This window comes from Hemitrygon akajei, chromosome 4, assembly GCF_048418815.1.
Source record: "Hemitrygon akajei chromosome 4, sHemAka1.3, whole genome shotgun sequence".
In the NCBI taxonomy this organism is placed as follows: domain Eukaryota; kingdom Metazoa; phylum Chordata; class Chondrichthyes; order Myliobatiformes; family Dasyatidae; genus Hemitrygon; species Hemitrygon akajei.
The window spans coordinates 12047581-12073926 of NC_133127.1; the positions used below are offsets into that span (position 1 = coordinate 12047581).

General features: G+C 43.2%; 1 protein-coding gene across 2 annotated transcripts in view; it reads left to right on the forward strand.

Moving 5' to 3' along the window:
• LOC140726126 (protein O-GlcNAcase-like) overlaps positions 1 to 26346 on the forward strand; it is a 303790-nt gene that overhangs the window by 83741 nt on the left and 193703 nt on the right. For both annotated transcript variants that reach the window (XM_073042089.1, XM_073042091.1), the window contains exons 3-6: positions 1442 to 1498; positions 8630 to 8728; positions 10802 to 10910; positions 17681 to 17797. In XM_073042089.1, the coding sequence (XP_072898190.1) occupies positions 1442 to 1498; positions 8630 to 8728; positions 10802 to 10910; positions 17681 to 17797 (382 nt within the window). The remainder of the gene's footprint in view (positions 1 to 1441; positions 1499 to 8629; positions 8729 to 10801; positions 10911 to 17680; positions 17798 to 26346) is intronic.

Consider the following 26346-nt stretch of genomic DNA (forward strand, 5'->3'; position numbering starts at 1 on the left):
AGAAGGCCTTTGACTAGGTGCCGCCTATGAGGCTACTGAACAAGCTACCATAGGTACCAAGCTACCATGGTATTACAGAAAAGACTCCAGCATGGATAAAGCAGTGGCTGATTGGCAGGAAGCAAAGAGTGGGAATAAAGGGAGCCTTTTCTGGTTGGCTGCTGGTGGCTAGTGGTATTCCACAGGGGTTTGTGTTGGGACCGATTCTTTTTACGTTATTTGTTAATAATTTGGATGACAGAATTGATGCCTTTGTTGCAAAGTTTGCAGACGATATGAAGATAGGTAGATGTAGGTAATTTTGAGGAAGTAGAGAGGCTACAGAAGGACTTGGACAGATTAGGAGACCAGTTAAAGAAATGGCAGATGGGATACAGTGACGGGAAGTGTATGGTCATGCACTTTGGTAGAAGAAATGAAAGGGTTGACTATTTTCTAAATGGAAAGAAAGCACAAAAAACCTGAGGCGCAGAACTTGGGAATCCTTGTGCTGGATTCCCTAAAGGTTAATTTGCAGGTTAAGTCTGTGATGAGGAAGGCAAATGTGATGTTAGCTTTCATTTCAAGGGCACAAATATAAAAGCAAGGATGTAATGTTGAATCAGCTTGCTTTTTGGTGATCGCATGGTACAACATTAAGAAGAATATTCAGACAAATCCTTGAGTTTGGATGTCAGTGCCAACAAATTATTAAGCAAATATTAAAATAAAATTCAAGATTCAAATTGTTTAATGTCATTTCCAGTACGCAAGTGTAAAGGAGAGTGAAATAATTGTTACTCCAGATCTGATGCAGCCTGAAGAAACACAATAATGAAAAACACACAATCGCTATGAATACACAAGATGGCTTACGTACATGGATTGATTATGCATTCACAGAGTGACGCTAGGCACAGGCATGTCTGTACATAAGGTGACTCTGACAGCAAATGATAAACTTGTGGCGATGTGGGGTGTGGAGGGGTGCGTTAGTGTGTGGAGGTGTTGATCAGCCTTACTGATTGGGGAAAGTAACTGTTTTCGAGTCTGGGTGATCCTGGTGTGGATGCTACCAGCCTCCTCCCTGATAGGAGTGAGACAAACAGTCCACGAGCAGGGCGGGTGGAATTCTTGATGTTACAGGCCCTTTGATCCTGTCCACAGAGAGGATGCTCTCTACTGCACATCTGTAGAATGACATGAGTATAGATGTGCAAAGTCCGGCTCTCTTCAGTTGGAGAGAAATAAATACCTTCCAAGTTTCAAAGGTTCTTTTAATATCTGAGAGTGTATACTGTATACAACCTGAAATTCTTACTCTTCAAAGACAATCAAGAAATAAGAAACTCCATAGAATGAATGATAGAAGCACTGAAACCCCGAAGTCCCTCCCCTCACTTTGCACCAGCAGCAGCAAAAGCATCAGAAGTGGACTTTATTGAAATTATTTGTTTTACAGATCGAATGGAAGGTCACAGAGGAGGAACGTCAGAACTGTTTACGAAAAGGCAAAAAGGTTTGTTTCAAATATTTTTCTCATTTGCCTTCTAACTTTTGTAGTAACAAGTAGGTATTTATTTAGAGATGCAGCTCGCAAAAGGCTCTTCTGGCCCATGAGCCACACTGTCCAGCAAGCAACCTATTAACCCCAGCCTAATCAGAGGACAACTCACAGTCTGAGGCACATTTGTATAGCGCAGGTGCCTAAGGGTTTTGCAAAGTACTGTATTTGTCAACATGAAGCAGAGAGCAAGTTTGTAAATCTGGCGGAAACAGAGGATGTTGGGAATGGTGAGGGTGGAGCACTGCAGGAGGGGTTGTGGGACTGGTGGCAGAGAAGGAGTGCCGGAGATGAGGAGGGGTGGTGTACATGCAGACACACCCAGCTCTGAGACACCAGGCAGGGGCAAATGATTCCAAACAATTGGTTTACTGATCATTACAAAATGTCTCTCCAGTGCTTCCCGTTCCCTCCCTTATCCCTTCCCCTTTTCCCAACCATGATTCCCCTCTCCGTGCCCCCTTCCCACTCTCAGTCCACAATAGAGACCCATATCAGAATCAGGTTTATCATCACTCACATATGTCATGAAATTTGTTTATTTTAAGGCAGCAGTACTGTGCAGTACATAAAGTTACTTTAGTATTGTGCAAAAGTCTTAGGCACCCTTACTATTTTATATATATATATAATGTACACACACCTAAGACTTTTGCACAAATGTATATAAGGACTAATTAACCTTTTAACTGGTATGTCTTTGGAATGTATGAGGAAAGCGGAACACCCGGAGGCTGCCAATCTTTGATCCATTTCCCCAATTTGAGCTGGATTCTGTTCCAGTCTTAATTGGCCTACTTCACTTTCCAGTACACCACCAATTTTGGTATCATCTCCAAGCTTACTAATCACGTCAACTACACTCTTTATGTCTGTTTATTTATTTAGAGATGCAGTGCGGCACAGCCCAACGAGCTGCACGGGTCAGCAGCTCAGCGCGGTAACCCTAGCCTAATCACAGGTCAATTTACAGTGATCTCCCCATCAGTGAGCTCATCTACATGAAACATCGTCACAGGAAAGCAGCATCCATCAGGAACCCCCACCGGCCAGGTCATGCTCTCTTCCCACTGCTGCCATCAAGAAGAAGGTATAGGAGCCTGAGGACCCACATCACCAGGTTCAGGAACAGTTATTGCCCCTTAACCATCAGGCTCTTCAGCCAGAGGGGATAACTTCACTTCCCAAAACCTCTGGACTCGCTTTCAAGAACTCCTCATCTCATGTTCTTTTTATTTATTGCTTGCTTGCTTATTTATCCATCTATTATTTCTTTCTTCTTGTATTTGCACAGTTTGTTGTTTTTTACACATTGGTTAAACACCCAAGTTGGTGTGGTCTTTCATTGTTTTTTCAATAGTTATTATTCTTTCTATCTATCTATCTATTTAGATTTATTGAGTATGCCTGCAAGAAAATGAATCTCAGGGTTGTATATGGTGACATATACATATTTTGATAATAAATTAACTTTGAGCGTTTGAACTTTAATCAGCCCGTTACCTCTTCCACCTCTCTCTTTCATTCCCTTTCCCCTAACCACCTATCTCCCAGCAATATGCAAAATCTCTTGCCTCCGTTACCAGCTTGTGCTCCTCCACCCACCCCCCAGCTTTTTATTTTGGCTTCTGATGAAGGGTCTTGGCCTGAAATGTCAACTGTTTATTCCCCTCTATAGATGTTGCCTGACCTGCTGAGTTCTTCCAGCATTTTGTATGTGTGCAACCAAGTGGATTTAGTTATTTGTTTTATTTAGCGATACATCTCGGAGTAGGGCCTTCTGGCCCTTTGAGACACATTGCCCCAGCAACCCCTGACAACCCCAATTAACCCTAACCTAATCACGGGACAGTTTACAATGACCAGTTAGCCTAACCCAGTATGTCTTTGGACTGTGGGAGGAAACCAGAGCACCCAGAGGAAACCCATGAGTTCCAGTGGGAGGATGTACAGGGGACGTCGGGATTGAACTCAACTCTGGAACACCCCGAGCTCTAATGGCGTCGTGTTAACCGCTACGCTACAGTAACTTCCATGTACCATGGGATGTGAAAGAGGTGATTGGTTCAGGGGTCAGATAATAATGAAGGAGAAGGCTCTTCCTCCTTCTGAATGTCTGGACGTTCAAGCTTCTGTACCTTCTCCCAGGGAAGGTCTTCCTGAAGCAATTCACTGTGAAGGTGGGTTGAATGGAAAGAAGTAGGGAAAAACTGTGATGAGCTCTCCGCAGGTTCACTTGGTCAAGAGCAGAGCAGCCTGAGATACACCCTGTCAGTAACTCATCCATAGAAGATCAAGAGAATTTGTGTGGACTGTCTACCGAGGTATCAGAAACCGTCAGGGATGACCATAATAAATGAAAAGTGTTAGTTCTGTTTTGAAAGTAGAAGGTGAAAGCTATTGAGTATTACAAGCTGACGGGGTATTTCTGAAGTACATGAAGCCATGTATTAGACCAGAAGATATTGGAGCAAAATTATGCCATTTGGCCCATCAAGTCTACTCTGTCATTTGATCATGGTGGTTCCATTTCCCTCTCAAACCCGTTCTCCTGCCTTCTCCCCGAGACCTTTCATGCCCCTGACTGATCGAAGGCCTCCAGCTTCTGCTTTAAATCCACCCAATGACTTGGCCTCCACAGCTGCCTGTGGCAACGAATTCCTCAGTTTCACCATCCTTTGGCTAAAGAGATTCCTTCTCATCTCCATTCTAAATGGATGCCCTTCTACTCTCAGTTTGTGTCCTTATGTCCCCTCCACATCTACTCTATCTAGGCCTTTCAACATTCGATAGCTTTCAATGAATGAATTACGGTTCAATGAGGTTCCACCCTGCCCCCTCACCCCAGTCTTCTAAATTCTAGCAAGCACAGGCTCAGAGCCTTCAAATGCTCCTCATATGGCATTGGGCCACGTGATTCTTCTCCAGTCCCACACAGATAAATATATATATATATATAGAGAGAGCTGCTGTTTCAACAGGCCATCAAGGCAAAACTGATGACAGTTAGTAGTGAGTGGAATCTGAAAAATGTGGAAATCTAATAATTTCCAATCTATTTTTAAGGTTAGATGAGGTTCAGTGATAAGCATTCCTTTTGTACAATAATTCATAATTCATTTGATCAGAAGATATTCTATCATTTCATGGTCGCAGTAAGACAAGTGAGGAAGATACTGCAGCTTTTAACAAATGCTGTCATTGTGAATGCCGTGACAAGAGAACAATAAGGCCAGTTTCCCATAATGGCTCTATTATTCACTAAACTGCAGTGTGTTTACGGCGCAAGGAAGGTATGACCGAAAAAAGGAAAACGACAAAATTGGTGTAATTGGACTGCTTTCCACTTTGTGGGGGCAAAGAAACGTTTAAAATTTGAGCTTAATAGCAGATTAAGGCCACATGAAAGTTCTGCGGTTAAACAAAGTCCTTTTTATTAATTATAGATGAAAGGCTGGGGAAAAGGGAGACTCGGTCACTAAGAATATTGCTTAGAGCAGAAACGCATAGAATTTAAATAGTTTTGGGATACGTTTGCTTTTATTGGTTAGTCAGTTCCCACGTGACGCAGCTCCTAATTTTAACTCTGGTGGTGTCTGATCCGGATGATTGAGGAAAGAATATTCTTGGACTGTGCGGTCTGAATTCCATGAAAGGAAAATGTGGGTAAGAGACCTTCAGCTTTCATGCACCGTCAGAAGCAGGCATTTCTTTTCTACTTGTTTCACAGAGAGAAACAAAACCAAACTCTCCACATCAAATATCTGCGATAATTATCTTTCAAGTCAGATGTGGGGAAATTTTCGTTGGGTATTAGAATTAAGACCATGGGACCATAAGACACAGGATAGAATTAGGCCATTCAGCCTATCAAGTCCTCTCCACCATTCCATCATGGCTTATTTATTATCCTCTCAACTCCATTTTCCTGCTTTTTCTCTGTGACCTTTGATGCCCCAACTAATCAAAAACCTATTGACCCCTGTCTTCAATATACTCAATGACTTGGTCTCAGTGGCAATGAATTCCACAGATTTACTGCCATCTGGCTAAAGAAATTCCTCATCGTCTCTGTGCCAAAAGGCTGACCTATTTGGAGCCTGTGCCCTCTGGTCCTAGATCCCCCCCCCCCCACTATAGGAAATATCCTCTCTATATCTATTCTATCTGGGCCTTTCAATATGCAACATCTTTCAATGAGATCCCCCCTCATTCTTCTAAACTCCAGTGAGTTACAGGCCCAGAGCCATCAAATACTCCTTATACATTAACCCTTTCACTCCCAGGACCATTCTCTTCTGGACCCTTTCCGTTGCCAGGGAAGTAAGTGTGAGACTGGGATTGTATGGAATTGCATTGAGCCTATGAAACACCACCTCACTACATTTTTCCCTCTCTTTTTGCACTACTTACTTAGTTTAACTTTTTAAATATATATACTTTCTGTAATTCACTATTTTTATTATTGTGTATTGCAATGTACTGCTGCTACATATTAACGGATTTCACAACATACGCCAGTGATATTTAACCTGATTCGATTCTGAATATTCTGAGATCCGGTCAAATAGCCGTCTCCTCTGTTGTAAAACATTCAGGGTGTGTGTGTGCGTGCGTGCGTGGAACGGGGCTGGCTTTACAGTTACTGTTTGTTGCTTGTTCTGCGATGTTCTGCTGAACATGGTGGACATGCTACGTTAGCGCTGGAACGTTTGGCGTCCCTTGCACATTTCACTGTACGTTTTGATGAACACACCACAAATAAGCTTGAACCTTGTAGGGCTGGGAATCTCGAGATAAAATGCTGCTGAAGGAACTTGCAGGGTTGTGAAGTATCTGTGGAGTCAAAGTGATTGTTGATGTTTTAGGTCGAGACTCTAGCCTACAATAAGACATAGGGCCATGATTAGACCATTCATCCCATCGAGTCTGCTCCACCATTACATCACGGCTGATTTATTATCCTTCTCAATGCCATTCTCCTGCCTTCTCCCTGTAACCGTTGACACCTGCTCTTTAAATACATCCAATGACTTGGCCTGCACAGCTATTTGTGGCAATGAATTTCATGGATTCACCATCCTCTTGCTAAAGAAATTCCTCATGCTCCCTGCATCAGGACTTGGGATGAGAAATATCATGAATTTTCCTGTTCAGTGGTTTGATTTCTAGATTAGTCAGTACAGAACACCCCGTGGCCATCACACTCAAAAACACTTTGGAAACTGTTGGGGGGGGGAGGGTGACCTAGCAGAGGAAAGCTGCAGTGGTCAGGAACCTGGCCCTGTGGCCTGTACACTGCTTTGTTGAGACCTCCGCACCATCTGACACAAGCGTGTCCTCCAGGTGGCCAAACATTTTAATTCCTATTCTATGTGTTGGTCCATGACCTTCTCTTGTGCCAAGAAGAGGCCACCCTCAGGGTGGAGGAGCAATACATTATATTCTGTCTGGGTAGCCTCCAACCTGATGGCATGAATATCAATTTCTCCTTCTGGTAAACAAATTCCACCCCCCCGCCTCTTCTATTCCCCACTCTGACCTTTTATCTCTTCTCACTGGCCTATCATCTCCACCGGTACCTCCTCCTCCTCCCCTTTCTCCTATGGTCCACTCTCCTCCCATATTTGATTCCTTCTTCTCCAGCTCTTGACCTTCCCTGCCCCCCCACCCCGGTTTCACCTTCCAGCTAGCCTCCTTCACAACCCCTCACCTTTTTCATTCTGGCATCTCCCCCTGTCCTTCTCAGTCCTGAAGAAGGGTCTCGGCTCAAAACATTTCCACAGATGCTGGCTGATCTGCTGAATTCCTCCAGCATTTTGGATGTGTTGCTTTAGTAATTGGGAGGCCTTCAAAAGTGACATTTTGAGAGAGTTTGGGTTTGTATGGTCCCTTCAAAATAAAAGGCAAGGATTATAGATTTAGGAAACCTTGGTTTTCAAGAGATATTGAGGCCCTGGTTGAGGGACGAAAGGAGGTACTTAGGAGGTATAGGCAGATAGGAAGAAATGAGGTACTTATGAAGTACAAGAAATGCAGGAGAACACAGGAAGACTGAAAGAAGACATGAGGTTACAGCGGACACGGTGAAGGAGAATCCTGAGGGAATCTACAGATATGTTCAGAGCAAAAGGATGGCAAGGGACCAAATTGATCCTCTGGAAGATCTATGCTTAGAACCGAAAGAGCTGGGGGGAGCTCTTCAATGGATTTTTTTCATCAGTATTTACTCGGGGGGATGGACGCAGAGTCTATTGATGTGAGGCAAAGCATTAGCGAGGTCGTGGACTCTATACAGGTTACAGAGGAGGTGTTTGCTCTCTTGGGGCACATCAGGGTGGATAAATCCCCAAGGCCTGACGAGGTGTTCCCTCAGGCCCTACAAGAAGATAGCACAGAAATGGCAGCGGCCCTAGCAGAGATATTTAAAACCATTTTAGCCATGGGTGAGGTGATGGAGGATTGTTCTGTTGTTTAAGGAAGGCTCGAAGAATAAAACAGGAAGTTATTGGCCAGTGAGCCTGATATCAGTAGTGGGAAAGTTATTGGAAGGTATTCTAAGGGACCAGATAGATGAGTATTTGGATAGATGTGGGCTGATTAGAGATGGTCAACATAGGGAAAGGTTGAATAGGTTACAACTTTATTCCCTAAAGTGTAGAAGAATGACCGGAGATTTGAAAGAGGTATACAAAATTATGAAATGTATTGATAGGGTAAATGCAGGCAGGCTTTTTCCACCGAGGTTGGGTGAGACTACAAGTAAAGGTCATGGGTTAAGGGTGAAAGGTAAAAAGTTTAAGGGGAACCTGAGGGGGAACTTCTTCACTCGGACGGTAGTGAGAGTGTGGAACAAGCTGCTGGAGCTAATGGTAGATACAGGGTTGATTTGAACATTTAAGAGAAACTTGGATAGGTATGTGGATGGGAGGGGTATGGAGGGCTGTGGTCCAGGTGCAGGTTACTGGGACTAGGCAGATTAATGGCTCAGCATAAACTGGATGGGCTGAAGGGCCTGTTTCTGTGCTGTAGTGTTCTGTGACTGTGTGGCTATTATTGACTGACTTCCTTTTGTTTTTGGTGTAGTCTAAATGTAACAATTATATTCGAATCCTGGAAATCTGGAATGAGACGCATCTCTTTGCCTGTGGGACCTACGCCTTTGACCCTCATTGTGCGTTTATCGTAAGTGTCGTTTATTAATACAGTGTGAACTCCGGCCAAAACTGCTTTTGAACTTTATTTCCCACGTTAATATATTTCCTTTCCTGTCCGTACTAAGTGCTTTAAAGATACTCTAATGGGTTTTGTCTCTTGGTAAATGGAATAATATTCTCTCGTACACATGTGCTTGTCTCGTTTCTGCCTCTAAGGGGTAGCTAGCCACCTAGTAGCACCATTATTGCTATATTTGATGGCTCTGAGCCTGTACTTGCTGGAGCTTAGAAGAATGAGGGCGGATCTAATTGAAACCTACTAAATATTGAAAGGCCTCGATACAGTGGAAGTGGAGAGGATGTTTCCTAAAGTGGAGGAGTCTAGGACCAGAAGGCACATCCTCAAGACAGAGGGACGTCCCTTTAGAACAAAGATGAAGATGAATTTCTTTAGCCAGCGTGTCATGAATCTGTGGTATTCATTGCCCCAGATGGCTGTGGAGGCCAAGTCATTGGGTATGTAGGTTGATAGGTTTTTGATTAGTAAGGACATCTGAGGTTACAGGGAGGAGGCAGGAGAATGGGGTTCAGAGGGATAATAGATCAACCATGATGATTCAATGGGCCAAATGGCTTGATTCTTGAGGTCTTACTTAGACACAGAAGGAATAAAACATCATTGACTACTAGCATCAATACAGGCACCAAAATCAGATACACCAACATTGCTCCAAGAACAGTGGACCTTGTAAATTCTTGCATCTAAATTGGCAGATCTGTGTGACAATGGGCCACAGCCTGACATAGTTTTACCCACAGAATGATGCTTTGCAGACAGTATTCGAGATTCCTCCCTTGCAGTTCCTGGGTAGATCTTGTCCTTCCAGTAGGATGAGACTGCATGGCCCGTGGAATCTTCCACATTGACTCCCCATGAATTCTCATGGTATCAGGTCTAATTTGGGCAAGGAGCCCTTTTCCTGATTACCCTCTACCACCATCCCTCAGATGGCAAGCAAGAACCTGTGGTGAGGGTGGGGAGGGACTGAAAGCATCGAGTCTGTTCTGCGCATGGGAACTTCATTGTCCATCACCAGCAAGATGTACATGGTGCTCATGGATTTTAGTAAGCCGTTTGACAAGGTAGGCTCATTAGGGAAGTCGTAAGGCATGGGGTCCAAGGCTGTGTGGATTCGGAATTGGTTTGCCTACAGAATGAAGAGATTTTTGGTAGATCGAGTGTGTTCTGCCTGGTGGTCGGTTCCACAGGGATCAGTTCTGAGATCCCTTCAAAGTAAAGAAAGGATAATTCAGAATAAAGTGTAAAAGCTGCAGAGGAAGTGCAGTGCTGGTTCAAGCTGACAGGAAGGTGACAGTAACTCAAATGACTACATGTTACAACAGTGGTGCGCAGAGGAGCATCGCTGAGTGCACCTTGAAGTGGACGTGCTACAGCAGCACAAGACCACGCCGGGTTCCACTCCTCTACCGAGTAAAGTGGGCACTGAGTGTACTGCCTGTCCCCGTTGCTTCAAACTGCCTTTTCATTCACCCAGCTGAAATAGCCTTTTTCGAGGCCAGAAACACACATCCTAATTTCTTTCAGTTGCGATACAAATAATAAAATAGGTTGAAATTATTTCAACATCCTTCCTAAAAGATTGAAGACTGCAACCCACCTGAGACCGTTTGCTGGGATGAATCCAAAATCACCTACATTAAACCTAAAACGTCGGATCGTTGGGATCAGGCTTCTCCTTAAATATTTCTGTCCTCGACTTCTCAAAATTGTTTGCTGTGTGCTTTAGTATGATTTGTCCTCTGCCTTTCAAGGACTCTTCACCCTATATTCTCAATATTTATTGCTTATTTTTTTTCTTTTTGTATATGCACAGTTTGTTGTCTTTTGTACACCGGTTGTTTGTCCTGTTGGGGGCGTTTTTTCATTGATTCTTTTGTGTTTCTTGTATTTACTGTGAATGCCTGCAAGAAAATGAATCTCAGGGTTGTATATAGTGACATAAATGTACTTCAATAATAAATTTACTTTGAAACGCTTTTTAAATTTTACTTAACAGCAATATGTAATCTTGTATTTCAGAAAGTCTTTGGTTCAGTCAATGCAACAGAGAGCAGAATTTCAGGAATGGGGAAGGGCCGAGGAAGGTGTCCGTTCGAGCCGACGCATCCTTTTGCAGCAACTTTGGCAGGTAAATGACCTGAGTTGGTGTATTACTGGGCTGAGTATTTTTTTTTATTGAAACGGCTAACTCACACAAGAAAATGATGATGCTAGAAATCGGAAGTAAAATTGGTGATAGCTGCAACTGTCCGACAGTATATGGAAAGAGAGGGAGAGAGAGTTGAAGTGAGGTTTTGAGTGCAGAGGCTGTGGAATGGATGTGGGAAGTATCTTTAATAGGATGGAGCCAGGGTTATTGTGGTGATCCGGTTGTGTGTGGAACAGATAGTGAGGGGAAGGAGGGGGGCAGGGAGGGATGTGGGAGGGGGAGAGAGGGAGTGGAAGCTAGAGGGGAAGAGGGAGAGAGAGTGAGGGGTGGCTCGAGGGAAAGAGGGAGAGAGAGTGAGAGGGAGCTGGAGGGAAAGGGGAGAGAGTGAGAGGGAGCTAGATGGAAAGAAGGTGAGGGAGAGAGGGGTGAGGGAGGGGGAGAGAGATTGAGAGGATGTTTGTGAGAGAGGGAGAAAAGCAAAGGAAGGTGATAGAGATGTGAAATGAAGATTGGAAATATTACTAAGACCTGATACAAAGCGGTGAATGTGAGAGCTGCACAGAAGTCAAAGTCAAAGTGAATTTATCATCTAAGAACATAGACATCAGCATATACAACCCTGAGATTTATTTTCTTGTAGCTATTTAGAGGAAAATAAATAAATACAATAGAATTTATCAAAAATATACATAATCACACTCTGGCTAAAGAAACTCCTCCTCATCTGTGTTCCAAATGGACATCCGTCTCTTCTGAAGCTGTGCCCTCTGGAATAGACCCCCTCACCACAGCAAACATCCACTCTATCCAGACCTTTCAAAATTCAATAGGTTTCAATCCAGTGAGATTAAAAAATATAGGGGCAAATTGAAATATCAACTTAAATCAATAAAAATGGTAAATTTATACTGTGCATGCGATGATCATTGCTTTTACTGGAATTGAATTTGCTTACTAGACACAATGGTGGCCAGACTTGAAGTTCAATGCAATGTCTATGATACTTGCACAACATCAGAAAGGAGGGACAGGAGCCTCGGGCTCCACACAACCAGGTTCAGGAGCCTCGGGTTCCACACAACCAGGGTCAGGAACAGTTATTATCCAACAACCATCGGGCTCCTGGACCAGCACGGATAACTTCACTCACCTCAACACTGAACTGACTCTATGACCAACAATCTCATTTTCAAGGACTCTACAACTTATGTTCTTGATATGTATTGCTTATTTATTTATTATTATTTTTATTTTTTCTCAGCTCAAGCTGGTAAAACCTGAGGTGCGAGCATAAAGAATTTACTGCTTGGTATCAATAAAGTGCTTCCTATTATTATTATTATTATTATTATTATTATTATTATTATTATTATTATTAGCCAAGCACACTCATTTCTCAATTGCTAGGAACTTTTGGACAATTCTAGTGGTGTTTAGTATTGTGTCTTTCTGAAGGTTTACATAGATATTGCTGAATAGCTCTAATTGTTTACTGCTAATGTGTAGTGACTGTGGGATGATATCGGTTGTAGATATTACTATTGGGATAATGTATACCCTGTTCATGTTCCATAGTCTTTCAATTTCTGGTGTTCTTCGCTTATTGGTTTCTGTACATTGTGTGCGTTTGGAATGGCTGTATCTATTCAGTAAGTTGTTCTTGCTTGTTTACCCTGTAATATTATATCCAGATGGTCCTTTTGTAATAATGGATCAGTTGTAATATAATTTGTAGGACTCAGTCTGATTATTTACACAGGCATTATCAAGTGGCAAACATCATTCACCAGAATCTTGTTTTAAAATACAAACTCATAAAAGACACCTACTATAAATACAGGTCTGATCCAGTGTCAGAGACAGAGTTAAACTCAAAAGTTATTAGTTACTATTATAAGTTGTATTTACATTGTTTGTCTTCTTTTACACAATGGTTGTCAGTCCTTGTGTGTTGTTTTTCATTAATTCTATTGTATTTCTTTGTTTTTCTGTGAATGCCTGCAAGAAAATGAATCTCAGGGTAGTTTATGGTGACATGCATGTCTGCTTCTTAAGCTCATCAACCCTATGGGGCAAAGGCCACCAACAGCAGCTTGCCAAAGTCCTGTATCCTGGGTGTTTCCCAAGTTGTCCCAGCTGTAGCCCATCGAAGATCTTTCCTCTCCCAGGGATGAGATCTTTGGAGCTTCTGTTAGCGTTTCTGTAGCACTTTTTTTTTAACGGAATGGGGTGATCAACCCTCCTCCCTTCACAGCTGGGCTTGGAACGATCCGTGGTGGAGTTGGACATACATGTACTTTGATAATAGATTTACTTTGAACTTTGATATATTAATCTCCCAAACCAAATGATTCAATTAACTTACTCTTTCCTCATGTCTCTCAGTGCCTGCAACTTGGATGTTCACTCTCAACCCAGATCTGAATACACCCTATCCCCATTATATGCAAGGGATACTTTCCTCACAGTTAATGCATAGTATGGAAAACACATTATGTGAATAATCATTTAAGTGGAGAAAATAGGGATGCGTTCTGGCGGGCTTCATAAATATGTTTTATCTGTAATTCATATTTTCATACCAATACGACACAAAAGCAGTACCACAAGGCAACATTCGTATTATATTTCATCAACATAATAAATCATAGAAAGTTAACATACTAGGGTGCACAGTACTCACCAACAGTGGCAGGTGTGTAGGCTCAGGGAGATGAGTGGTTGTGCAGTGGTGTTGAGCAGCTTTACATTGATGAAGTGGATGGTTGTGGGTCGTCAGGATCATCAAGGATGGCAGGGGGTGAAGGAAGATTCACAGAACTCTCTGGCAAGTTAGTGGAACTCTCAGAACTGCCGGTAGCAGGAGATGCAACAAGTGTGGAGCTGGAGTTGGTGTGGATGACACCGGTTTGAAGAAAGTGGTGAGGGGTTGTTTGCTTGGTAGCTTTTTGTTTTTCAGCATAAATTTGCTTGTAGGGAAGAAGGATTGCCTGCAGGGAATGACTGAAATGCTGACTCCGTTCTAAACTTGGGTCCATGTCCATCGCCATTTCTGCCAAGTATTCGCCAGCCTTAAAAAATCTGCCAGTTGCTTCACCATAAATCCTTAAAACCATAAAATCGACACTTCCTTCTTCATCGTTGTTATCACCTTCAGTCTGAGTTAAACGCAGAAGGTCATCCACACTTAATTCTTCATCATGAGAATCCAGGAGTTCTACCACGTCAGTAGTCTCGAGATCTGAGACTCCTTCCCCACCGATTTTACAGCTCAGGGCCACACAATCCTGGACAGCTGCAGTGAAGGCAGGAAACCCCTTGAGGGTGTGCACACACTCCACCCAAATTGATTTCCATGCTCCATTGAGAGTGGAAGACCTGACCTCTTTCCAGGATTCATCAATGTTGTTGATGGCATGTCTGATGTTGGAGGACTTCCACCATTCCCTCACCTTTGGTAAACTCCCGGGATTTTCAAAATCATCTGCTGTTTGCAGCATCTGAGAGATGGTTCACCGTAAAAAAAAATACGCCTTGAATGTGGATCACACCTTGGTCGAGTGATTGAGTCAGCGATGTGTTAGGTGGCAGGTAACACACTGTTATGTTAGGATGAATACTGTCCAAATGTTTAGGATGGGCTGGTGCATTGTCAACAACTTTAAAGGCAAGATTCTGTTCCTGGCAGTAGCGTTCAGCCTCAACAGCAAAATAATTAGCAAACCAATCTTCAAAGACTTGACCAGTGACCCATGCTTTCTTGTTAGCTGCCCAGTGGACAGGAAGCATATTCTTACTCAAAGCCTTAAGAGCATGGGGGTTTAGTGAATGGTAAATTATGAGAGGCTTCATCTTACAGTCTCCTTCAGCATTGGAACACATAAGCAGAGTCAACCTATCCTTTGTGGCCTTGAAACCTGACGCAGTCTTTTCATCCTTCCTGATGTAAGAGCGTTTCAGCATACGCTTCCAAAAAAGCCCAGTCTCGTCTGCATTAAACACCTGCTTTGTTGTGATGCCTAATTCAGCTATCATAGCCCACAACTGCACAGGGTAGCATTCAGCAGCTTCGTGGTCAGCACTAGCCTGCTCACCACGCAGAGCTAATGTGAAGCCTCTGATTATTAACAAACTTAGAAAACCACGTCCTACTTGCATTAAAGCTAACAATATCACTTGACACTTCCTCACTAGCCTCTGAACAAAGGCGACCATAAATTTCCAAAGCTTTCACACGAACATGATCGGAACGGAATGTTGTTTTTTTCTTTGTTTCATGCTCAATCTACAAACTCAACATTTTCTCCATTTTTGTCATAGTTGGGTGATGCACTTTGGTAACAATCTTTGAAGACACTTGAGATGAATCAATCACTGCACTCTTTATTTTCTCAGCATTTTTCTTTATGTTCCTGATCATGGACTCACCCAGGCCGAAGTAACGTCCCAGAGCTGTGTTACCTTCACCTGATGCAGCCCTGTTTATAATTTCCAACTATTTTTCAAGTGTTAAAGCGGTTCTCTGCCGCTTGACTGATGGCCCAGGACTTGACATCGGATGCTTAGGAGGTGTGGTTAAATATTTCAAGCACAAAATCACTGCATCGTAGGTAATAACAACAAAAGGTTAGGAGCGCAAGATTGCACACCCACACGGTGCCACTACCAATGCGAGAGTTGATGGGAGTGAGACTGTGAGGCGTGCGAGCGTGGCTTGTTTTGGCGGGGAAGAGGTGCGTCTCGTCCCACACAATACTGGTCAGCCAACAGCCTCGCAGACTCCACCGCACATGCAGGCATAACTGTGAGTTTTGGACGCATTTAAGGAGAAGTTGGTAGGAATAGGTTCGACGCACAACTGTGAAAACGAATTGTCTGAAGATGCACATAATGGGGATAGAGTGTATTTCCTAAGTCTGGAGACACTTAGGACAAAAGTGTCCACAAATTCCCACATGTCTCAGCAATATATCTCCGGACCAATCATTCTCATATTAAGTAGTTTAGTTGTAGTTAATTAATTTAGTGTTAATTATTTACCTCATTTAGTTCATTAAATAATTTCAGTTGCTAAAATTAGATGTTCTGTGATCATTTAAATTTAGACCACATTCACACCCACCCTTACCTGTGGCATCACAATGCTGAGTCCCTTTGTAACTCTCTCCTGAACTCTCTGTCTCCTACTGTTTCCTCACAAGATTCAAATGACTGAAATAAATTATTCAAGGTGTATGAATGTTCCATGATTAGCTGTCCACATTCACTTTGAGAAGCTCATACAAAATGCTGGAGGAACCCAGCAGGTCAGACAGCATCTGAGGAAAGGAATTACCAGTCAACGTTTTGAGCAATTACCCTTCATTTCGGCCCGAAGCATCAATTCTTTATTCCTGTCGATAGATGCTCTCAACTCTTAACAACCCTCGTGTGATTGCTATACCTTTAAACAACTCACAGAGTTTATAAGCTGGAAAATGACTCACCATGGATCAGAACTGAGGAAGCCTCTCAGACGAGTGGCGAAATGTCTTCCAGACAACGCAGCAAGTCCAGTTGCCTTGATTTACTACTGCTTGATGTCCTTAATGTATCTGCCTCTACCATTACCCCTGGTAGCGAATTCCACGCAGCCACCACTCTCTGTGTAACAAACCTACCTGTGACATTCTCCCCTGTACTTCCCTCCAGTCACCTTAAAATTGGGCCCCCTCGTCTTAGTCATTTTCTCCCTGGGGAACAAGTCTCTGACTGTCCACTTGATCTGTGCCTCTTATACCTTGTACACCTCTACCAAGTCATCTCAGATAATCTATCTCTCCAAAGAGAAAAGTCATAGCTCACGCAACCTATCCTATGAGACCTGTTCTCTAATCCAGGTAGCATCTTGGTAAATCTCCTCTGCACCCTCTCTAAAGCTTCCACATCCTTCCTATAGTGAGGCAATGAAAACTGAACACAATATTCCAAGTGTGGTCTAACCAGAATTTTATAGAGCTGTAACATTACCTCGTGGCTCTTGAACTCAGTCTCCCAACTGATGAAGGCCAACACTCCATATGCCTTCTTAACCATCCTATCAACTTGTGCAGCAACTTTGAAGGATCCCAAGATCCCAGTGTTCCTGCACACTTCCAAAAATCCTGCCAATTAACCCCATTTGCTGCATTAAAATTTGACCTTCCAAAGTGAATCACTTCACACTTTTCCAAGTTCTACTCTATCTGCCACTTCTCAGCCCAGCTCTGCATCCCGTTCATGTCCCATTGTAACCTACGGCTACCTTCTACAACTTTGCCAACCTTCATGCCGTCTGCGAACTTACTGACTGGCCCTTCCCCTTCCTCATCAAAGTTCCATGTAGATAGATAGGTCCTCATGAAGGGTCTTGGTCTGAATGTAGTCCTTTATCCCTCTCGGTAGACACTGCCTGACCTGCTGAGCTCCTCCACCGTTCTCTGTGTGCTGCTCTGGCTTCCCAGCGTCTGCACAATCACTTGTGTCCGTGTAGAGATATCCACTTTAATTAATGACCCAGTGTAAAGGAGAACAAAATAATTGTTCCTCCAGATCCAAAAACACAATAATAAAAAAACCTCAATAAATATAAATACATCAGAAAGCTTATATAATGTGTATATGTGTAAATAAATATATATATAAATGTAATTACTTACAGATGAATGTAACTATTTGGTGATTGGTTGGAAGAGAGAGATTAATTCCTTCCTCTGTATGTTTGTTTCCAGACAAAGTGCTGTATGCAGCGATCGCAGTTGACTTTCAGGGCAAGGATATAGCTGTGGTCAAGAGTAAAGGGCACTTGGACAGGATTCGTACGGAAGAATCTATCAATTGGCTGAGTGGTGAGAATCTATTAATATTTTATACCCACTGATCGGGAGTGCATCAACACTTAGGGAGTATCTTCATTTGAAAGACCACGGCAATTCAAGAAGATTGTTTATCATCACCTTCTCAACAACATTGAATGCTAACTCAAAACTGTCAGTGTGAAGAAATATTGCAGAAGGAGATATTGGGTACTTATCGTGGGCTATGTGGTCTGTGAAGTCCTTCCACATTCTTAGAGTCAAATCAAGATTATTGTCATCAACGTTTGTTGTGAAATTTGATGTTTTGTGGCAGCAGTACAGTGCAATATATTAAAAAACAACTATAAATTACAATAAGAAGTATACACTTATGGGTCACTTTATTAGGTACACCTGTTCATTAATGTAAATCATCCAATCGTGGTGGCAACTCAATGCACAAAAGCATGCAGACATGGTCAAGAGGTTCAGTTATTGTTCAGAGCAAACAGCAGAATGGGGAAGAAATGTGATCTAAATGAATTTGATTGTGGAATCATTGCTGGTGCCAGATGGGGTGGTTTGAGTACCTCGGAAACTGCTGTTCTCCTGGGATTTTAGTGCACTGCAATCTTTAGAGTTTGGTGTGAAAATCAAAAAAAGTCCAATGAGCAGCAGTTCTGTGGGAGAAATTGCCTTGTTAATGAGAGAGGTCAGAGGAGAACGGCCTAATTGGTTCATGCTGACAGGAAGGCGACTGTAACTCAAATAACTACAGTATACGTTACAACAGTGGTGTGCAGAAGAGCATCTCTGAACACACAACACATTGAACCTTGAAGTGGATGGGCTACAGCAGCAGGAGACCATGAGCATACACACAGTGGCCACTTTATTAGCGACCTCCCTTACCTAATATAGTAGTCATTGAGTGTGTGTATTAAGAAAAATTAATTTAAAAAGTTGTGCAAAAAAGAAGCCAAAATAGTGAGGTAGTGCTCCATTTTTGGTACTCTATGGATCCAAAATTTAAAGGTAACAATTAAAGATTAGCTTTATTTGTCGCATGTACATTGAAGTTTCTAGTGAAATGTGGCATTTAACCATATAACAATTACAGCACGGAAACAGGCCATCTCGGCCCTTCTAGTCCGTGCTGAATGCTTACTCTCACCTAGTCCCACTGACCCGCACTCAGCCCATAACCCTCCATTCCTTTCCTGTCCATATACCTATCCAATTTTACTTTAAATGACAATATTGAACCTGCCTCTACCACTTCTACTGGAAGCTCCACTCTCTGAGTAAAGAAATTCCCCTTTGTGTTACCCTTAAACTTTTGCTCCCTAACTCTCAACTCATGTCCTCTTGTTTGAATCTCCCCTACTCTCAATGGAAAAAGCCTATCCATGTCAACTCTATCTCTCCCCCTCATATTTTTAAATACCTCTATCAAATCCCCCCTCAACCTTCTACGCTGTAAAGAATAAAGACCTAACTTGTTCAACCTTTCCCTGTAACTTAGGTGCGGAAACCCGGGTACCATTCTAGTAAATCTCCTCTGTACTCTCTCTATTTTGTTGATATCTTTCCTATAATTTGGTGACCAGAACTGTACACAATACTTCAAATTTGGCCTTACCAATGCCTTGTACAATTTTAACATTACATCCCAACTCCTATACTCAATGCTCTGATTTATAAAGGCCAGCATACCAAAAGCTTTCTTCACCACCCTATCCACATGAGATTCCACCTTCAGGGAACTATGCACCATTATTCCTAGATCACTCTGTTCTACTGCATTCTTCAATGCCCTACCATTTACCATGTATGTCCTATTTGGATTATTCCTACCAAAATGTAGCACCTCACACTTATCAGCATTAAACTCCATCTGCTATTGTTCAGCCCACTCTTCTAACTGGCCTAAATCTCTCTGCAAACTTTGAAAACCTATTTCATTATCCCCAACGCCACCTATCTTAGTATCATCTGCATACTTACTAATCCAATTTGCCACCCCATCATCCAGATCATTAATGTATGTGACAAACAACATTGGTTCAGATCCCTGAGGCACACCACTAGTCACCGGCCTCCAACCTGACAAACAGTTATCCACCACTACTCTCTGGCATCTCCCATCCAGCCACTGTTGAATCCATTTTACTACTTCAATATTAGTACCTAACGATTGAACCTTCCTAACTAACCTTCTGTGCGGAACCTTGTCAAAAGCCTTACTGAAGTCCATATAGACAACATCCACTGCTTTACCCTCGTTAACTTTCCTCGTAACCTCTTCAAAAAACGCAATAAGATTTGTCATTCATGACCTTCCACGCACAAATACATGCTGACTGTTCCTAATCAGACCCTGTCTATCCAGATAATTACATATACCATCTCTAAGAATACTTTCCATTAATTTACCCACCACTGACGTCAAACTGACAGGCCTATAATTGCTAGGTTTACTCTTAGAACCCTTTTTAAACAATGGAACCACATGAGCAATACGCCAATCCCCCGGCACCATCCCCGCTTCTAATGACATTTGAAATATTTCTGTCAGAGCCCCTGCTATTTCTACACCAACTTCCCTCGAGGTCCTAGGGAATATCCTGTCAGGATCCAGAGAATTATCCACTTTTATATTCCTTAAAAGCGTCAGTACTTCCTCCTCTTTAATCGTCATAGTTTCCATAACTTCCCTACTTGTTTCCCTTATCTTACACAATTCGATATCCTTCTCCTTAGTGAATACTGAAGAAAAGAAATTGTTCAAAATCTCCCCCATCTCTTTTGGCTCCACACATAGCTGTCCACTCTGATTCTCTAAAGGACCAATTTTTTCCCTCACTATCCTTTTGCTATTAATATAACTAACTGTAGAAACCCTTCGGATTTATTTTCAGCTTACTTGCCAAAGCAACCTCCTATCTTCTTTTAGCTTTTCTAATTTCTTTCTTAAGATTCTTCTTACATTCTTTATATTCCTCGAGCACCTCATTTACTCCATGCTGCGTATATTTATTGTAGATATCTCTCTTTTTCCTAACCAAGTTTCCAATATCCCTTGAAAACCTTGGCTCTCTCAAACTTTCAACCTTTCCTTTCAACCTAACAGGAACATAAAGATTCTGTACCCTCAAAATTTCACCTTTAAATGACCTCCATTTCTCTATTACATCCTTCCCATAAAACAAATTGTCCCAATCCACTCCTTCTAAATCCTTTCACATCTCCTCAAAGTTAGCCTTTCTCTAATCAAAAATCTCAACCCTGGGTCCAGTCCTATCCTTCTCCATAATTATATTGAAACTAATGGCATTGTGATCTCTGGACCCGAAGTGCTCCCCAACACGTACCTCCGTCACCTGACCTATCTCATTCCCTAACAGGAGATCCAACACTGCCCCTTCTCTAGTTGGTACCTCTGTATATTGCTGCAAAAAACTATCCTGCACACATTTTACAAATTCCAAACCATCCATCCCTTTTACAGTATGGGCTTCCCAGTCTATGTGTGGAAAATTAAAATCTCCCACAATCACAACCCTGTGCTTACTACAAATATCTGCTATCTCCTTGCAAATTTGCTTCTCCAATTCTCGCTCCCCATTAGGTGGTCCCTAAAAGTTTTACTACACCTTTCCCATTCCTCAATTCCACCCAAATAGTCTCCCTAGACGAGCCCTCTAATCTATCCTGCCAGAGCACTGCTGTAGTATTTTCTCTGACAAGCAACGCAACACCTCCCCCCTTGTCCCTCTGATTCTATCACACCTGAAGCAACGAAATCCTGAAATATTTAGTTGCCAATCACACCCATCCTGCAACCATGTTTCACTAAAACTACAACATCTTATTTCCAGGTATCAATCCATGCTCTAAGCTCATCCACCTTTCTTACAATGCTCCTAGCATTAAAATAAATGCACTTAAGAAATTCTCCACCTCGTCATCTCTGTTTATCTCTAACAGTACAAAGAACTTTACTGTCTTCTTTTTCTTCCTTCTCCCATACATCTGTTCCTAATCTGATTCTGAATCTGTTCTGATTCCCCTCCCCCCTCGTATCTAGTTTAAATCCACTGGAGCCTCTCTAGCAAACCTACCTGCAAGAATATTTGTCCCCCTCCAGTTCAGATGTAAATTGTCCCGCCGAAACAGGTCCCATCTTCCCTGGAAAACTGCCCAATTATCTATGTACAGTGTACTGTGTATGTAATCAAAATGACTTCTTTGGTTTGCTAGAGTAGGAATGCTTTTATGTCTGATAAGTGTTTTTTTCTCGCAGTTGTTTAGCTTTGGACTTGCTGATATGGGGATTGTATTCATTTGTTAACCAATGGGGAATGTTATTTTGTCTTGTGGGGCTGGGAGCTTGGGGGGTTTCGCGGTCTTTTCAGGGGAGGCGGAAAGGAGATGCCGAGGAAGGTGGACGTGCACTGCACTGCTCGGTCGACCACCGGGGGTGGTCCCAGGTGCGAGGACGTGGAGGTCGGAGGAAAGTGACGAGGGGTCGAATGGTTCGATGGTTGAGCTCCAACGATGTGCACTAAACTGACTGAACTTTGATAAGTTGGCGCCTTTTGCTTTATTTTCTTTTCCTTCATATATACTGTATTGCATAGTACTCTTTTAGTTTTAGTAAACTCTTTAAAGTGTATTCCATAACGGTATCTGGTGTGAGTTTGATATGGTGTGTGTAAGCGCGGCATAAACTTGATTCTCACAGCACCTGCGTGTACGGGAGGTGGGGTTGGTGAGTGGCTGGATCTCCTTTTCCCCTAGACATATACCAGCCTGTTGGGTAAGTGTTACATCTATAAATCTGAAGCCCTCCCTCCTGCACCATGTCTTCAGCCATGTGTTGATCTGCGCTATCTTACTATTTCTAAACCCACCTGCACGTGGCACTGGTAGCAATCCTGAGATTGCTATCCTGGAGGTCCTGTCCTTTAACTTGGCACCTAGCTCCCTAAACGCACCTTTCAGGACCTCCTCACTCTTCCTACCCACGTCATTGGTCCATACATGGACCACGACATCTGGCTGCTCGCCCTTCCTCTTGAGAATACTGAGAACTCGATCTGAGATATCGCAGACCCTGGCACCAGCGAGGCAACAGACCATCCGGGATTCTCAATCTCTTCCACAGAACCTCCTATCTGTCCCCCTAACTATCGAACCCCCTATCACTACTGCTCTCCTCTTTTCCCTCCTTCCCTTCTGAGCTGAGACGCAACCACTGCAACTTGTCCCTGGTAGGTCGTCCCCACCAACAGTATCCAAAACGGTATAGTTATTGTTGATGGGAATGGCCACAGGGGTGCTCTGCTCTTCCTGTCTATTCCCCTTCACTCTCCTGACAGTCACCCAACTACCTGTCTCCTGACTCCTAGGGGTGACTATCTCCCTGAAACTCCTGTCTATTTCTGCCTCCCGAATGATCCAAAGTTCATCCAGCTCCAGCTCCAGTTCCCTAACACGGTTTGTCAGGAGCTGCAGCTGGATGCACCTTTTGTAGGTGTAGTCATCAGGGACAACAGTGCTCACCCCGACTTCCCACATACTGCAAACAGAGCACTCAACTGCCCTAACTGCTGCCTCCATTACCTACTCCTAAGCTAATTAGATTAATTAAAGGAGCTTACCCGGCCTTACCTCACTTGGAGTGAAACTCGTACTCAGCCTCTGCTCGCTTTTTAAATTCTCCCGCTGCCTCACGGGCCGACTTTCATGCGCTTGCACAGTTGTGCCCCGTTCAAACCTCGCCTCTGCCTGATCTCGCCAAAGCCGACCCACTCTGCCTCAGTCCACTCAACAAATTTGCGTCAACAGATTTGAAGATGTGCTGAGGGCAGCCCACAAGCGTCCGACATTGCCCGTCCACACCTTCCCTATGCTTCCTAACCCGTACGTCTTTGGAATGTAGAAGGAAACTGGAGCACTTGGAGAAAACTTAGGTGGTCTCACAAGGAGAATATACAAGCTCCTTATAGACAGCAGTGGTCCTTCCAAACACTGCCAGTGTAAGGCATTACGCTAACCACCATGATATAGTGCCTTCCTAAACTGCCTTGGCAGTAGATGGAAGTTTATAGAATATGGGTAAACACAAAGTACACTGCAGATGCTGTGGTCAGATTAACATGTACAAACAAGCTGGATGAACTCAGCAGGTTGGGCAGCATCCGTTGAAAGGAGCAGTCAACGTTTCGGGCCGAGACCCTTCGTCAGGACTGAAGAAGGAGGGGGCAGGGGCCCCCTGCTTCCCCTTCCCCACCCTTTGATCTTTCCTCTGATTGGTTTTTCACCTGGCACATTCCACCCTCCCCCCACCTTCTTTATAGGGCCCCTGCCCCCTCCTTCTTCAGTCCTGACGAAGAGTCTCGGCCCGAAACGTTGACTGCTCCTTTCAAAGGATGCTGTCCGACCTGCTGAGTTCATCCAGCTTGTTTGTATGTGTTTATAGAATATGGGTATTTTTGTGATTGGATGTCTGATCCTAGCGTTGTTCCACAGGAACCAATGATGGAGCCCGTACTATTTGTAATAGATGAGAATGATTTGGATATGAATCTGAGTGGCACAATCACCAAGCCTGCAGATGATTGGTGGAGAAGTTGACAGTGTGGCTGGTAGTCTTTGGCTACATGGTAATATTAATATTTTTGTGAAATAGGCTGAGAAATGGAGTTTAAAGTTGGTGTGAGGTGATGCATTCTAGGAAAACGAATGAGGCTGGGACAAAGTTCAAAGTAAATTTATTATCAGTATGTTGAGTACTGTGCAAAAGTCTTTGGCATATTTATATAGCTAGGGTCACTAAGATTTATGCACATGTATATTTGTCAATGTGAAGCGGAGAGTGAGTTTATAAATCTGGCAGGAACAAAAGGTGTTGGGAATGGTGAGAGTGGGCTGCTGCAGCAGGGGTGTGGGACAGGTGGGAAAGGAGGAGTACTGGGGCGGGGGTCGCGCGGGTGCAGGCACACCCAGCCCTGAGACACCAGGCAAGGTTATTTGATACTGAACAATTGGTTTATTGATCGTTACTGAATGTCTCTCTGGTGCTTCCCGTTCCTTCCCCTTTTCCCAACCATGATTCCCCTCTCCCTGCCTCCTTCCCACTTTCAGTCCACAATAGAGACCGAGATCAGAATCAGGTTTATCATCACTCACGTATGTCATGAATTTGTTTTTTTTTTGTAACTGGAGTACAGTGCAATACATAAAATTACTACAGTACTGTGCAAAAGTCTTAGACTCCCTAGCTATGTATTTGTGCCTAAGACTTTTGCACAATATTGTATACTATATACAACAGAGAATTGTCTCCAACAGCCAGCCACAAAGCAAAGAGCCCCAGTGGAACATCATGAACATAAGATTTTTCGGAGTATTGAGAGCAGGGGATCTTGGTATGCTGCTCGGAAGACCCTTGAGTGTGAAGAGCTTGTCTAGCATACGGTTTAAAGTATTACCTGGTGCATTGTAATACAAGGAAAACAATAACAGAACACAGACTAACGTGTAGCAGCTACAGAAACAGTGCAGTGCAGGTAGACATTAATGTACAAAATCATAACCAAGTAGATTGTGAGATTTCGAGTCCATCTTATTGTACTAAGGAACCATTCCATAGCTTTATAATGGCCTGTTTCCATGGAAGGAAGTAGAGAGGCTATAAAAGGACTTGGACAGATTAGGAGAATGGCAAAGTAGTTGATGGAATACAGTGTCGGAGAGTGTATGGTCATGCACTTTGATAGAAGGAACAAAAGCACAGACTATTTTCTAAACTGGCAGAAAATTCAAAATTCCATGGATTAAAGGGACTTGGGAGTCCTTGTGCAGGATTCCCTACAGGTCTAAATGGAGAGGATGTTTGTGTTGTCCAGGTGGTCTAAAGCCGTGGGGAGATCCATTGAAATTGCATCTGCCGTTGACCTATGGTGATGATAGGCAAATTGCAATGGGTCCAGGTCCTTGCTGAGGCAGGAGTTCAGCCTAGTCATGACCAACCTCAAAGCATTTCATCACTGTCGATGTGACGGCTACCGGGCGATAGTCATTAAGGCAGCCCACATATATTCTTTCTAGGCACTGGTTTAATTGTTGCCTTTTTGAAGCCAGTGGGAACTTCTGCCCGTTGCAGTGAGAGGTTGAAAATGTCCTTGAGTACTCCGCTAGTTGGCACAGGTTTTCAGAGCCTTACCAGGTACTCCATCGGGACCTTCCGCCTTGGGAGGGTTCACTCTCTTTAAAGACAGCCTAACATCGGCCTCTGAGACAGAGAATACAGGGTCATCAGGTGCAGCATATGTTTGGCCCGTATCTATGTGAACTTTTCATATCTACATACCTATCAAAATGTATTTTAACTGTCATTATTGTTGTACCTCAACCACTTCCTCCGGCAGCTCCTTGCATATGTACACTACCTTCAGCGCCTATTTTTACAATAGTTCTACTGACCAGTCGTATCGCCATCTGATACGGGAATTGCAAGGCATCTGATGGCATGACCCTACAAAGCAGAGTGAGGACTGCTGAGGGGATCATCGGGGTCTCTCTTCCACTTT